This window comes from Astatotilapia calliptera, chromosome 11 (genome assembly GCF_964374335.1).
Source record: "Astatotilapia calliptera chromosome 11, fAstCal68.1, whole genome shotgun sequence".
In the NCBI taxonomy this organism is placed as follows: Eukaryota; Metazoa; Chordata; class Actinopteri; order Cichliformes; family Cichlidae; genus Astatotilapia; species Astatotilapia calliptera.
The window spans coordinates 13751023-13767075 of record NC_137432.1 but is presented as its reverse complement, the minus strand read 5'-3'; the positions used below and the strand labels follow the sequence as shown (position 1 = coordinate 13767075).

General features: G+C 40.8%; 3 protein-coding genes across 4 annotated transcripts; 1 reads left to right on the top strand and 2 right to left on the bottom strand.

The window, feature by feature from the left end:
* Window positions 1-50: 50 nt before the first annotated feature.
* On the bottom strand, window positions 51-1643 carry mdh2 (malate dehydrogenase 2, NAD (mitochondrial)). The gene has a single exon (XM_026184124.2). The coding sequence runs from the start codon at window positions 1467-1469 to the stop codon at window positions 456-458; it is 1014 nt and encodes a 337-aa protein (XP_026039909.1). The 5' UTR covers window positions 1470-1643; the 3' UTR covers window positions 51-455.
* LOC113031748 (E3 ubiquitin-protein ligase rnf146-like) lies at window positions 1637-5582 on the top strand. Of its 2 annotated transcripts, none has more exons than XM_026184123.2 (3): window positions 1637-1777; window positions 2437-2495; window positions 2860-5582. In XM_026184123.2, exon 3 carries the CDS (start codon window positions 2869-2871, stop codon window positions 4027-4029), a length of 1161 nt encoding a protein of 386 aa, XP_026039908.1. In that variant the 5' UTR covers window positions 1637-1777; window positions 2437-2495; window positions 2860-2868; the 3' UTR covers window positions 4030-5582. The 2 variants fall into 2 exon arrangements, with proteins under 2 accessions (XP_026039908.1, XP_026039907.1); XM_026184122.2 differs by having other exon boundaries at window positions 1642-1782.
* Window positions 5583-6549: 967 nt separating this feature from the next.
* echdc1 (enoyl CoA hydratase domain containing 1) lies at window positions 6550-10336 on the bottom strand. The gene is made up of 7 exons (XM_026184125.2): window positions 10282-10336; window positions 9047-9118; window positions 7953-8128; window positions 7693-7835; window positions 7535-7587; window positions 7318-7398; window positions 6550-7229 (listed from the first exon to the last, which is right to left on the bottom strand). Exons 2-7 carry the CDS (start codon window positions 9109-9111, stop codon window positions 6812-6814), a joined length of 936 nt encoding a protein of 311 aa, XP_026039910.1. The 5' UTR covers window positions 9112-9118; window positions 10282-10336; the 3' UTR covers window positions 6550-6811.
* Between the last annotated feature and the right edge of the window lie 5717 nt (window positions 10337-16053).

The following is a 16053-nucleotide window of genomic DNA, read 5'->3' as shown; positions in this document are numbered from 1 at the left end:
TCTGGGTGTACCCATTCAAGCCATTTTATGCAAAAATAAATAAAGAAACATTTTAAAGCTAAACTGTTTATTGGTGGAGTGATTATTTTTGCTCAACAGCAGCATCTACTGCATTTTGCATCAGGCATGACAGTATTTCCTCCTCATTCATTTAGCAAAGAAGTCTCCACTAATGTGGGGTTGCACATGAAAATATATGAAATTCTGATTTAAATGTACTTTACAACATTACAGTATGTACACAAATCTTAAGTGCAAGATAAAGCAATGTTTGAGAAGAGAACATTAATTATACATGACAAATACAACCAAGTTCAAAAGGATGGTATCTGAATCAAGATGAGTCTAAATCAAAAACGACAGAGGAGACACTGACAGATGGAAATTTAGCCAGATGCCTTTAAATAGACTGAACAAATTCTCAATCACAGCTGTTTTTTAAGGGGGTCAACTGTTCACTTCAGGTTGGCGACAAAATCCTCGCCCTTCTTGATAGAGGCCTTCAGCTCACCGATGGCGTCAGCAACCAGCTTCTCCTCAAAGGCGGACAACTTGCCGAGGCCAAGGTTCTTCTCGATGCCGTTCTTCCCCAGAAGGATAGGTGTGGAGAAGTACTTGCACTCTGTCTCCTCAGACCTGACAAAGGAACACTCCACCACTCCCTCTTTTCCATTCATGGCGTCCAGGACGGAGAAGGTGAAGCGGGCGCCAGCATAGGCCATCGAGAGGGTTGCAGATCCAGCTCCAGCCTTGGCCTTGACCACCTCTGTGCCGGCCTCCTGGATCCTTTCAGTCAGGGCGGAGAGCTGGTCAGCAGGGAACTCCACTTTAGGCGTGCACTGGGAAATGAGAGGAATGATGGTCTTCCCAGCATGGCCTCCAATCACCGGCACATTAACACGAGCAGGATCCAGGCCCTTGAGCTCTGCAACAAAGGTGTTAGCTCTTACAATGTCCAAGGTTGTGACACCAAACACTTTGTTTGGGTTGTACACTCCATGCTTTTTCATGATCTCTGATGTAATCGGGATGGTGGAGTTGACGGGATTGGAGATAATGCAGATCAGAGCCTCAGGGCAAGTGCGGGCGCAGGCATCGGTCAAGGTGGCCACAATGCTGGCGTTGGTGTTGAAAAGGTCATCGCGGGTCATGCCTGGTTTTCTGGGCACGCCGGCTGGAATTACCACAACGTCGCAACCCTGCAGCGCAGCGCCGAGCTGGTCGGGGCCTATGTGGCCGGTCACCTTGGCCCTCGTCTCGATGTGGCTGAGGTCTGCAGCCACTCCGGGTGTATGAGCGATATCATACAGGGAGAGGTGGCTCACCAGGGGGCTATTCTTGAGTAGCAGCGATAGCGGCTGGCCTATGCCGCCCGAAGCCCCGAGCACCGCCACCTTGGCGTTGTTCTGTGACGAGGTGGCCAAGCCCCGCACGAGGCTAACGGTAGGTCTCACAGCACGGGAAAACATCTTCTTGAATGTTGATTCAGCTACTGAAATGAGTGAAAATTGAAACGCCTTCGGAGCCCCTCTCTTCCGTGACACCAACGTCCTCTAGCCACGAGCAAACCGGAAGACTACCGAGTTGTCATGCGTCGAAGATAATGGTCGCGCGATTTTACGTCTGATTTGCGTCAGTTCGTACGGCTGCGTCGTCGTCTTTGTCTCAGCTTCTTTTTCGTAGGAAAACAAAGCCAGTGAACAGCAGAAGTGGGCAAATTAGAATTGGACATTAGTACCATCAAAAGAATTGTAACGAAAACCAGCTCAACACAGCGGTACGGTACGTGTACGGTCGTTGCGGTGTTTGTGTCGTGAGAAAAACACGTCTTCTGACTCTTTATGTCGCCCCTGCTAAAATAAGCTAGCGCCATCAAATGAACGCCGTCTATTTGCTGGAGTCACAATGCTGCCGTCAGATTAGCCAGGGCTAGCTAACTACAACAGGTTTCATTGTTATGGAAGCTTTGTCAGTCGAGAAAAGCCTCTGTGTCGTTATTGTTCGACTCGTTTTACAAGTAAAACGGTACTGTTTGACCAGCTGCTGGGTAATCAGCCAGACAAGTTTTTATATATACTATTAATAGTTATTGTGAGTATTATAACCATCACATCGTTAGCCGTTAAATTTAATTAAATAATGTGCTTGTCACTAGCCCTGCTTTAACGATAGAAGGTTTAAGTCACAAAGCACAGTTCACTGATTGTTGTGAGGTAACTGAGCAGCCTTTTGTATCACACACAGTAACCTCTTAGGTTTCACTTATAACTAGTGAATTAATCCCAACCTGTAAGTAATCGGTTTTAACGCCAGAGCTGAAGGGTTTGATTGGGAGGAAATGTATGCATATAAGAAATGGCTTGTTATTGTACCGAACAGTTGTATGTATTTTAAGATGAAACACATTTTCACTCACTTCTCTTTTCGTTTTGACAGTGGCAAGTTTCAAGGTCGAACAGCTCTCCTGATGATACATCAGCACTAAGCTCATTCCAGTAAGTCCAAAATGGATAGTGTATTTGAATTTTGTGATGGTACCAGTGTGCCTTTAGACAACATTAAAAGCTGGTTTTATTTAGCCTTTTATTTGTTTGCTAATTTGTGACAGTAACATTGTGTTAAGTGAAGTCATGACAGCAATAAAAATAAAAGAGAAATCAGCTGCATAGTGTCCATTTCATTGAAAGATATATTCATTTACCTAGGCATGATAGCCACAGAATAATATCTCCAGTAATATTAATAATTTCACACAATATACATCTGTATTGAAATTAACACTACTAATAAACAAATGGGTAGAACACATTCATTGTAACATTTTCCTTTATGATATTTCTTGTGGTTTTTTTTTTTCAGTACTTCCTCATGATGGCTAGTTGTGGAGAGGTAGACCACTCTGTTAGCTCACTCCCATCCAGCAAGAAAGGCAGCAACAGTGGTGGTGGAAGTGGGAACAGTGCAGAATCATCGTGCTCTGGCTCCAGCAACTCATCCCCAGCTCTATCAGTTCCTGAGTGTGCCATCTGTCTGCAGAGCTGCGTCCACCCAGTCCAACTGCCATGCCATCACGTCTTCTGTTTCCTGTGTGTAAAGGGAGCATCTTGGCAGAGCAAACGATGTGCTCTCTGTAGACAAGAAGTACCTGATGACTTCCTGGAAAGGCCTACACTTCTCTCTCCAGAGGAGCTGAAAGCATCAGCAGGAGGTCGAGGTGGGGCAGCGAGTGATCACGCTTGGTATTATGAGGGGCGTAATGGTTGGTGGCAGTATGATGAGCGAACCAGCCGTGAGCTGGAGGACGCTTTCTCCAAGGGTAAGAAGACAGCCGAAATGCTCATTGCTGGTTTTTTGTATGTAGCTGACCTGGAGAACATGGTGCAGTATAGGCGTAATGAGCACGGTCGCAGACGTAAGATGAAAAGAGACGTTTTAGACATTCCCAAGAAGGGGGTGGCAGGACTGCGATTGGACACTGAGGGTGTTAGTGGGGCCGTGGGGGCTACAAGTAGAGAGAACTCTGCTGATGGGGCTGATACCACACTAACAAATATACAGCAACAGGTTACAGGTATCTCTTCTACTGTATCAGCCCCTTCAGCTCCTGCCAGACCTCCCACTTCCCTCGGTGGTCAGCCAGGCCCCAGTACTAGCCCCCCTCTGGAGGATGCTCTCTCCCAGCTGCAAATCAGCCCCAGGCCCACACCTTCTCATGAGCGGTCTGAGGCTGGGGAAGGAGAGGAAGATGAGGAGGAGGAGGCCTCACCTTCCAGGTCCTCTGACCCTCACACCTCTGTAGATGAGTCTGGCTCTGGAGATTGGAGTGATGATGAGGATGAGGAGGATGAAGAAGAGAACGGGGGAGATGGAGAGCGTGTGGAGCCGCGGGAGGGTAGACCAAGGAGACAAAGACTGAATCCAGAGAACAGAGCCCCTCCTCATTCAGAGTCTGCCTCCCCGTCTCCCTCATCCAGTAGCAGTGGAAGGTCCAGAATGCCTGATGGCCAGTGTACAGTGACTGAGGTGTGAAGCGATCATTAATATATTATCACCAAATGGCTGTGTTCCTCATTAATTTCTTCCTCGCTTTATGCTGTCGTTCACTTGGTCACAGATCAAATGGGGGTGGAATACTTTCTGCAGGAGAAATGATGCACTACACATCCAGTAATAAACAGAACCACGTTTTCCTCTATTTGTATGCCCCATTCTGGGAGCACAATGATCTGGAGGTATCTGCGTGATTCTAACAGTCTCATCACAAAAATACAGAGTCAGCAGAAGTTTGTTTTCATGTTCTGGAACTGAGTGTTCTCATTCTGAGAGAGAGAAGGTACAGCTTGGTAAACAGATGAATACACAGCGTTTTCTGTTCAGCACATCATTTGAGGGAGGTGCAACAGAGTTGGCTGTAATCAGTCTGTGCACTACTGGCTGCAGGTGTATAAAGTTTGCTTTTTTCAAATTGCAGGCAAGTGGAAGTTAAAAGTGACTTCGGCCAAACCTACCTACCTGTTTACATTTATTAGCTAACACCCAGAGGGGGGGCAGAGTGTTAGCCCCAGTCAGATTTGTGACTTCCAGTGAAAGAAGGCATAATGGGATTTTGGAACTCAGCCATTATGAACGGCTGCATTCTGGTCATCTGCACTTAACTCTCTCAGCTAACATAGCACGCAGAAATGAGCTCATTAGAGCTCAAGTCATCTGCCTACTCGTGCAGAGAATTTAACCCTTAATACCTTATTCCTAGCCTCCACCTTACTTCAACAGTCTCCTTCACATTTAACTAATTATGAAGCATTTTCTTAAAGTTTTAATTTAACTGAACTTTTTCGAAGTGTCTTTCATTTCAGAGCTAATTGTGGTTTGAAAAGAAAGAATATAGTTTGTTCATGATGAAGAACGGAAACATTTTCAACACGATGCTCTTAAACTGTATGGGATTGTAAATTTGACACTTAATGATTAGCAACCTAGAATATCTGGAAACCTGAGGTTATCTGGCTATATGCCAAGATTTTGTGTTTGATTTCGCCTGCAGTTTTATGACAACTAAGATGTTTTAATGAATGTGTAAAACTTTTCCCAGCTTTGAAGAATTGGCATTTTACTGTGGAGTAGCAGCATTGTGCCTTTAAAGCTGCTGATGCCTCTGAAGCTTCCATGTTAGTGTCCCAGATTAAAGTATTCTCAATAAATGTGTATTCTAATCTGTGCGTGTTTGAAGAGAGAGTTACTTAAACACTACTGGTTGGCAGGATGTGGAGAATTGATGTTTTCAGTTTGAGTAAATGTTTTAATTTTGTGTTTGTGCATTTCTTATGGTTGTAAACCCTCTTATATATTATGTCTGGGGGAGTAAGAGAACAAATCTATACCATTGCTATTGGTCATCCTGCAGAAGTTTCAAGTTGCATTGGTTTTCTATTTCTTACATGCCTCAGTCATCGGCTCAGTTTTAAACTTTCCATTTGGAAGAATAAATCATTGTGTAACCTTTTTTTTTGCTTAGTAACCTTTTTGTTTGTTTTATGGTTCGTAATTTAAGAATAAAGTGTCATTTCAACATCCAGAAGTTATTTCGCTCTGTTTGGAGACTGTATTTTGTTGTTTTGGCGTCTCTGTGACAGTGCATAGTCTGGGAAAATATTTCCATCCTGATTTTAAAAGTAGCGCAATCAATTGGGACACTTTACGTAACATTTCATCCACCTTTTCTCTACACCAAGTATTTGGCTTCCCTTCACTCACATCCGTGGTGTTTGGTATTCTGACCACAGCAGACAGTAACACTCCAGCTGGTTGTCTTGCCAGGAAACATGACCTTTGGAAGGGGAACAGGGGATACAAGCTCAGCAAGCTCCAGGGACCCGTCTTTTTCCATTGCAGTCCTTGAACATTTGTACTTTTTACAGAGCCTTATTTGCTCTGCGGGTTACTGAAAAATGAACAACACACTGAGGGGGGGGGTACAACTTATGATATTTACTATGATTGGCTGAAATGCTTAATTGGCCCAGCGCTTCAGAATTTTGAATGTTCCTAATGCAGAAGATGAGAGCTACTGCGCAAAGCAGCGATACCCACTCGGAAAACATTCCTACAGCCAAGGTTTTCCTAAAGGGCCACAGCGACATGGACACTGAGGAAATCTGAAGAATCAGCTGATATAAACTACAAGTAAGATATAAACTACTGCAGTGTTTCTCTGTCCTACAGAAAGATGAGTCTTTCTCATGCTGATTATACCTCATTGTCTTGACTGCTTCAGTGTTAATCAGCCTGGAGTGATCTAATCATTTCCATAATTGCATAGTCAGAGGAGCTGGAGGATACAGACTGTTTATCTGCTGAATTGGCACTGAAAGGGTTTAGAAAACTAAATCCCTAACACAACAGGATCATACAGCATGTTCACTGTTACTATCAAGGACACCAGTGTAAACAAATCACAATAATTTCAGTCTCCACAGTGGGAATGATACTACATTTCTTATGACTTGACAGTGCACCACAGATGCTGTATTTTTAGCAAAGGGGCAGATGCATAATCCAGATTTGTATTTATTTACTTTACCTGGAAGTTCTGTATACAACATTAAAAAAGGAAGCTTCAGTGGGTGTTTTTGCTTCTTAACATCTAAACTTGTAGGCATAAAGTCAAAGAGATGCAACAAGAATCACAACCACAGCACTGTGCAATGACTCATCTCTCACTATCACTGCACTTGAACAGATGCACCTAGTAAAAGTACTCAATCAAAACAAATATATAACTTTAGTCCCCTAAAATTAGTTTCCACAAAAGTCATTTGTGTTTGGACTTGCTCGCCAGGGCCTCCAGGTTAGCCGGAGCGCCCCACACCGTCCCAAATATGTCCTTCTCAGTCCTCAGAGCTTCAGACAAAGGAAGCTCTCTGCCTGACAGCACCACCTTCTTCACAGCTTGGATCACTGGGGCAGGTCCCTTTGTGTAGCGACTGAGCCAGTTTTCAGCCTGCTGCAGGAGAGGGGCAGCACCTTCTGTTTTCTGATGGCCTTCCAGGACTCCATCCACCAGTCCAATGTTTACGCCAAGCTCGGGATCCACTTTTACAGCCCCACCAAGCAACTTCAGTGCGTTCTGGCTTCCAACCAAGTGGACAAGTCGGGCAGCACCGCCCCAGCCTGGGACCAGACCCATGTGTTTATGGACAAACTGGATCACGCTGCCTGCCTCCATTAATCTGCGAGAAAGGAATAACATACGCATGCTAGATTATTAGCTTTTGGATAAAATGCTGTTATGTAACGGAAACTTCTCAGGAGCGTTACCTGAAATCGCAGGCAGTCGTGAGTTCTGCACCGCCTCCCAATGCTCTCCCTTCCACCAGAGCAACAGAGATCAGGGGGAGCCTACACTAAGAAAATGCTCCTGTAAGCATACTGTGGTGCACATTATATAAAAACTAAACTAAGACCCCTTTAAGCGCATAAAGGTAACGGTTGTAGTTTGCAAAAAAGCACTAGAGAGGAAAACTAGAGTCCTTACCTGAGCAGCCTCGTAAGAGCATTCTGCATGAACATACACATCTTCATCCCATCCTATGAGACAAGAAAAGCATCATTTAGGCATCTTCAGTAAGAGGAATCCAGACAGTCACACCAAGATAGACATGAATGCAGTAAAGAATTTGTCCCCTTTGTTACCTGTTGGTTAGATATTGCTCGGACAGCGTTAAGGTCAGACCCAGAGCAGAACGTTTCAGCCGCACCCTGAACTATGAGGCCTTTGCCCTCTGGCCAGTTCTCCAGCTGGCTCACCCTTTCCTCCAGATCTATCATCATACTGCCTGCCAGCAGGGCAAAAAATAATCAAGGCAATAAACCAAAGTGCAATTTCACTTACAAATATTTATGGGAGGCTAATTTTTATCTGTCAGTCTGCGTCAAATGTAAAGTAACCTTACCAGAGAAAGCATTCATGCGAGATGGGTTGTTGATGGTCAGCACCGCAATGCCAGAGTCCTGTTTCAGCAGATCAATGGAGCCTCCATGAAAGGCCTGAAGCTTCTCTTTGATCTCATCCTGGTTGAAGCCGTGGATGCTGGAGTAAACACAGCTACTCCTCTGTCTCTGCAGCAGCCTTGGAGAAACACTCATGGATGAATAAATGCCTTTTTGTCTTTAAACTCCATTCTTATTTATATGTGCGTTAAAGTTAAATGACATGTTAGTCATGTTAAATGTACAAACCAATGGCATCAGAGTCATTCAAGGGTCTACACATAAAAGATCTCAGACTTTCTAATAATTTTAAACACAGTTACAGAATGTCTGCATACTATCAGTGCTTTTTAAATCACATCCTATTAAGTGTAAGGTGCAAGGCTAGTGTAAGTTTACCTACCTAAGAGCCTATTTCTTTAAAAGTCTACTTTTTAAAAAGATACTTCCAAGTACAAAAGCACAGAGCAGGCAGTAATATCCATTCATTAGCTATACTCTTATATCAAATCTTAATGAAAATATGGAAGGGTTTTAAGAAAGCGGTTATGCAGGACACACACTGCATAACACATGTGATCCATGGCCCAAATCTTTATTGACCATTTATTAGGACTTTAGCTGATAAGGTTTTATTAAATTGTACTGATATGACCAGAGAGTACTGCAGGTTAAATGAGCTTAATGATACTGATTGTTAAGATATCAATAACAGTCATTTAAAGAAAGCTTTTACAAAGCAGCCAAATAGATTCTTGTTGCTCAAAGGTCAAACTGCATGCTTACACTCACAAACAGAGGAAGAAGGAATGGTTTAAAAAAAAAAAAACAACTACAACCTCTGTTTAAATCAGCATGGGGGATGTATGTTACTAAGTGATGCAAATAAATGGTAAATATATAATCCAGTTTAGCTGAAATTGTGATGTTAGGATCAACATGAATTTCATCATTTTTAATACGTGAACAAGTAAAATGGATTTAACTTGGCATGGTTGACATTCTTTATTTGCTGTTGTCATTATAGCGATGAGCAATGATGTCTAGTCTCCATCACCTGGCCCAGGTTCTGCAGTGACTGCTGCACCTCAGGACCTGTTGCCTCAGCGCACAGAGGACCATCCTGCTGCTGCATGATGGCAGAGAAACACAGAGAGAAAATATTTGCATTTAGCTAGATTCAGTGAAATTGCCTCAGACTTGTGGCCAAACAATACGACACACCGTTAGGTACAATACTGATGGTATCATGATAAAATGATACTAGGATACTTTGCAAGATGATAATAAGCAACACATCACATTATCTGTGTGAGTGAAAGTGAATAAAAAGAGCCCTAAAGATTCACATAACAGGAGTTATATATTTATTCACCTTATTATGGCATCAATGCATATTATCAGTATTTAATATAATAATAAGCTTGATTTAATGATATGCTTTAATAATGTGTCTTCTTCACTTGCGGCTGGTTAACTGTAGTTCACTTTAATGCCACCATGAAGGATCATGAAGTAGAGACCTCTGTTAATTAAACTGGATAGAGTGCCATATTTTATTATCAATACCTTGCCTCTCCCCTAACTTAGACAGATCACTTTATATAGAATCATAGTGGGAATATGTAATGGACACTTCAGACTTTGAGCTTTCAGTTAATGCATTTCACAAATGTTTTTCATAAACTGAAAATAGGTAAATGTGTATGTGTATAAATTGCTGTAATTCTTAAACAGTTTATTCAAAATATTTGCAAAAGTCTTTGAATTAAAGCTAAAAATCTGCTTTTTAATAACATGTTGATTGCTTGATTTAAAACCCACTGTGTTTGTGTACAGAGACAAACCCACATAAACTGTCTTTCCACAACATATTGTGAAACAGGAACATTAAAATGTATTGTAGCATTTTTTTTTTTTAGCATTAAGATGAAATGGGCAAAAACAACCGGAGCTTTTGACATCTGTAACATGTCTGTAGTATTAACCAGCCCGGCATACAGTACATGTAGGAAAACATCTTTGAAACTACTGCAGTACGATACAAGAGTATCAACACAAAGAGTTAGTAAACAATTTATCAATAAAATTCCCAGACGAAGAATCAAACTTTGAAATCATTTTATACGGTTCTGTTTAGAGGTGAAGCATTTCACAGCTGGCAAATGAAATACACTGGGTTAGCAGTCCTTTTCTAGCTTTAATAACGAATGAAATATGTTCCGTAAAATTCGTTTATAAAATTTTACCATGTCGCTATTTCCATTATAAAACACTTAACACGAAACCAACCTTGCTTTATCACAGTCCGGTGGTGTCACTTTGAAATCTGCCCCCCTAGAAACTAGAACTCAGGAAACAAATACGATAGCCAGCGTGTGACTGTAGGTGTTTAAGTCCTCCACCAGGGGGCGGAGTAATACTCATGTTCCTTTCCTGCACTTTTGTTCATTTTTAAATAAAATAAATATATAAACAGATTTTATATTTTTTTAAAGAAACAATATATATATATATATAATGCTGGTGCATAGACTGAACAATATTTTAAAAAAATTATAATTTATTGTTGAACTATAATGTTATCCATCATAGGCCTATGGACTGCACAAAGAGACCTGCTCTTTATCACATGTCTGTAAACACTGCACACTGAGACTCTGGCTTTTGCAGACATGCCCTTATTCAGTAGCACTGACACCAGCCCTTCAAAAAGCACCCAGGACTCATATTTCCATGTCGGCACAGGCATTTGGCATTCATAATAACATGACCTATGTAAAGTTGTCACTATTGTACAGTGGGTTTTCATGGTAAAACCCTATTATAACCGGTGATGATTTATAGTATAAAACATCTTTACTTGACACCAGTGAGCAGGTCATGGCAGTGGATTCTTTCTAATCTAGCACTATGTCAACATTTTGTCAAACAACCAAAACTGTATACACAAAGTAGGCATTGCAAAACATATGAAATAGGTGGCTGGAATAAGATCAAGATGAGGGTTAAGATTCCGCTCAGTTTCTCCTGAGCAGCAATACTATAATGGCAAAGGGGTCGATTTATTCGCATATATTTACATATTTATTTGGTTTTGAATGTATTTTGGTTCCCAGTGAATTTATGATATGTGCTTTGTCTAAGGAACTATTTGCTTCACAAAAAACATAAAACCTTTGTGAGCGATAGACAAAAATGTGTCTGAGATCACAGTACTGTCCAAGGATTACCTTTAAATACATCTTTAAGACAATTCATTACATTTTTTTTCACAGCAACAGTCACAGCAACAATGAAAAAACTGAGGTTTGCAAAGATTTGCCCAGTCTTATCATCATTTGAAGGAGAAAGGAGAGAAGGTTGAGTAAGAGTTAGAAATCATGGGCTTGCAGAGAGTGAATAATCATAAATAAATAAGAATGAGAGGATAATTTACTGTAAATAGCAAGAGTTGGTGAAGGAAAAGGTGGAAAATATGTGCCAAAAACAGAAGGAGGCTGAGACACTTCCTGCCCCGTGGTCTGGCATGTGGTTAGTGGACACATAAATCCTTCCCTTCAATCCACACATCCTCTACCGCTATTCACAGCCCATAGCATCTCTGTGGAAAGAGCAGAGGAACCAAAAATACCCCCCTCATTTCGTTCGGATTGCTGAGGATTCCTTTTCACTTGACACAAAACGGTTATCTGAGAAGAACTTGTCAAAATATTGTTGCGTTCACATGCCTAGAACCACAGCTGATCAGATAGCAGTGGCCTTATTTAAAACTGTCATCGCATACTGTTTTACAGGACCGTTCAAAGGAAAATATTTTGCACATACAAGCGGCAGCTGTCTGGATCAAAGTGTAATTTCCCCTAAATGGTTTATTGTAGCCAGACACAGTCATAGTGCAAACGTAAAAAGGTCATCAACAAGGATACACTGCACTGTAACCAAGGCAGCAATAGAGTCAACTCTGTTTAAAAGTCCACCCCTCTCCAGTCTATTTAAAAGTGGGGAAGGAATTCAAATGTTGGTGGGACTCTTCCCAGGAAGGCATTCCAGACACGTTGACTCCCTTTCTTGCTCTGCATAGTGCATTAAGCTTGGTCAGCTAACCTGCAACCTGTCCATAAATATCACTGTGTGAAGTGCAGAACCTAAAGGACATCGTGGCTTTGTGCAGTTTGCATATGCATTGGTCTCTCTGTAGTGTGTGATAAACAAGCAGCCTGGTGTGGTATCTTCCATCTTTCAAACTGTGCTCATCTACTTTCAGTCACTGTCTGTTCAGCCCTTTTAGCCTGTTTTATTATCCATCTGGATATCAGTGATGCAGCCACGGACTGATAATGGAAGGCTGTCTGAAATTACAGCCTCACTAATGGGAGAAAGGCAGGGATACATTTCTCACATCTGCCTATATGCATGCACAAATGCTGTTGCATGCCCTGTATGTCTGTGTGTGTTTCAGTGTGTGGCTGTGTGTTTACTGTATGTGGCCTTCAAACTGATGCATCAGTGTACTGATCAATATGCAGCTGTCTGGGGCTCCACAGGAAGTCGGGGAATGTGCCGCAGTCAGCATGGCTCTATACCAACACATCAAGATAAGGAAACACACACACAGGCACACATTCACACACACATACACACTCAGAGGACATTACATTGATTTAAGTACAATTCCTGGAAATCTGACCGACAATATCCTTAAAATATGTGTTTGTTTTTTGTCCACATATAGAGCACAATCCCCTTTAATAGGGGGTCCAATAGGGTGAGCAACATCTCAGCTACACTCAGAGATGAGATAAGAGCCTGTAAGGGTCTATTTCAGAGCACAAAGAATGGCAGGTTTGCAGGTGCCAGAGGTTCTCTGGGGCCCAGAGGTTTCCTGTGAGGAGTGCTTAGAGGTCTGTGGGGGTGGACGGCAGAGTGCCAGGAGACTCTGGTAAGGCTGTGGATACACTTCAGTGGAGGCAGCAACAGGGACGTGACCATTCAAGATGCAACTGAAACACTGGCAGACAAAAAGACACCTATTGTAATGTGTACCATGCACTTGAAACAACACATTATGAACCAATTTTTATGCAGACTACATTCTTTACAACTCACAAATTTCTCAATTAAGAAATACTGAGTTATTTTTTTCGGACATGCTTAATGTTCACAGTGTTCAATATGTGGCTGAAGTGCAGGCTTTCATCTTTATTTCAATGAGTTTTACAAAAATCTTTGGACAAATTTTGGACAAACAACCTTTTTACTACTTGGATGAAAAAACTTTGCAGGCAAGGTGTGCCTGACGTCTAGAACAAATGCTGCATTTTCTCGCTCGAGTTGCTCTGCTAGTTCTTTACTGCAGCCACCTTCAGTTTCTGCTTGTTTGTGGTGCGTCTGTCTGCATTCAGTTTTGTATTTAATAATGGAAAAGCATGTGCTGTTGATATCAAATTGACTTGGCCACTGAAGAATATCCAATTTCTTTGCCTTGAGAAAACCTTGGGTTGCTTTAAAGTATGCTTTGATTTTCCATTTACTAACTGAAGCTCTATCTGATTTTTGCAGCATTGGGCTGAATCTGAGCCGAGCGTATTACCATGTACACTTCACAATTCATCTTGCTACTTCTATCAGCATTCAGAAGTAGTTTAACCTAGCTGTCTTATTTAACTGCAGTGGGTTTTCTGGGAGATAAGCACGCTGGTTTTAGGGTGGATTACTCTACAATTAATCGTTTTACATGATGTAATTGATTTATATTTGTACTATAAGAAACAACTGTATTTTTCTTTTAAATAGATAAAAGCAAGCTTTGGATTTAGTGGAAAGAAGTCTATTATGGTTTAAGTTAAGTGGCTCATTTGTTGATAGATACTTATTTGGTTTCTTCTTTTGATGATGTGTATTGAATGATCATGTGCCTTGTTTATTTGTGTGTATATTTTCTCTTTTACCAGAGAAGGGGGTTCAATGAGAATGGTACGGAAGAGGATTAGGACCACCAGAAAAAAGAGCGGGCTTTTTTTTTTTCTTTTCCAGAATTCTGAGATTAAAGTCAGAATTCAGACTTTTTTTCCCCTCAGAATTCTGACTTTAATCTCAGAATTCTGACTGTTTTTTCTCAGAATTCTTTTTTCTCAAAATTCTGACTTTAATCTCAGAACTGTAATCTCAGAATTCTGAGAGTAAAGTCACAATTCTGAGATTAAAGTCAGAATTCTGTGATTAAAGTCAGAATTCTGAGGGAAAAAAGTCAGAATTCTGACTTTAATCTCAGAATTCTGATTTTTTTTTTTTTCAGAATCCTGAGATTAAAGTCAGAATTCTGAGAGTAAGGTCAGAATTCTAACTTTTTTTCTCAGAATTCTGACTTTAATCACAGAATTCTCATTTTTTTTCTCAGAATTCTTTTTTTTTTTTAATTCTGACTTTAATCTCAAAATTCTGACTTTAACCTCAGAACTGTAATATCAGAATTTTGAGAAAAAGTCAGAATTCTGACTTTTTTCTCAGAATTCTGACTTTACTCTCAGAACCGTAATCTCAGAATTCTGAGATTAAAGTCAGAATTCTGAGAAAAAAAAATCAGAATTCTTTTTTCTCAGAATTCTGACTTTAAGGTCAGAACCGTAATCTCAGAATTCTGACTTTAATCACAGAATTCTGAGAAAAGAAAAGTCAGAATTCTAAGGGGGCAAAAAGAATTCTGAGAAAAAAATCTGAATTCTGTGATCAAAGTCGGAATTCTGATATTAAAGTCAGAATTCTGAGAAAAAGAATTGTGAGGAAAAAAATCTGAATTCTGTGATTAAAGTCAGAATTCTGAGAAAAAAGTTTACTCTCAGAATTCTGACTTTCATCAATCATTAATAAACGCTTGTGACCTGGTTCCACTGGCTGCTATACCCATACAGAATAATGTTGCCTCCAGCAGGCTAAGTCTAATTGAGTGAAATCACTGGTTTGCACCTTGTTGTCAACAATTTGCAAGGGGATGTCTCTTTCTTGCAGACTTTGGCAGTGATGCACCTGCCTCCTCAAGACTTGGTTAGATGCTGTAAAATTGTTTTTCTTATCCACTGAAATAATACTTTCTTTATGCACTTAAGTATTCTTCTTTGGTCTTCCAGGCCTCTTGCTGAGCTGGTCATTGCATTCCTTCTTTTTAACGATGCACCAAATTGAGTTTCTGCTATCTCTCTCATAGGTTTATTTGGCGTTTTCAGCCTAATTATAAACCTCTCACTCGCAGGTAGATCTCTTTAGATCTCATATTTAAAATTAAGTTAAAAGGTATAAACTACACTCATGTGACTTAACCTCAGATATTATGTCTACTTCATTTGTCAGTAAAAAAAAAAAAACAAGGAAGCAGGCCTCACCTGGCCGTGAAACTGCTGGTCAGTATTAAAATTCTGATATTTATCTTTCTGATCTTTCACTAATGACATTACAAATAAAGGCTTGCTAAAGACAATTTTCCATTAACTATTACAAGAATAACCAGTAGTCTCTTATAGCTCATGTGTCAACACTTGGTGACGGTAATTTTAAGTGTTACCATTCTTTGCCTCCTTGATGAAATACAGATTGTTCTCTAAATTCTTTCCCTCAGTGTTATTTTAATCAGCAACAGGATAAAGAGCACTGGTTATATAATGGTTTTAGCATCTGGAAACCTCCAGATCTGACTACAGGATAGCACAAGTGTGCACTCTTGCCCAACCTTGACATAGTAAAACAGGTCAGACAGCCAATATGGTCCTAGACTGGGCAGGTCAGAAGAGAATGACAATATTTATATTTATATCAGCCCCTGGTAAGATTTCTGGCACCACAACATTGTCGCACCTGTTATTTCAGTCAGCCTAGAGTGCAAGGTTTCAGGGTGTGTGAGTGTGTGTGAAGTTGCATAACTAATGCATTCACCAAACAGAGCCTTGACATTCATAAATAGCATGGTACTTTTCATGTTTTTGTGTTTAGGCAAGGAAAAAAATAAACACAAAAATGCATATTTACTCCATGTGATGGAAACATATTTACAGAAAGGAATGTGGGGAAAAA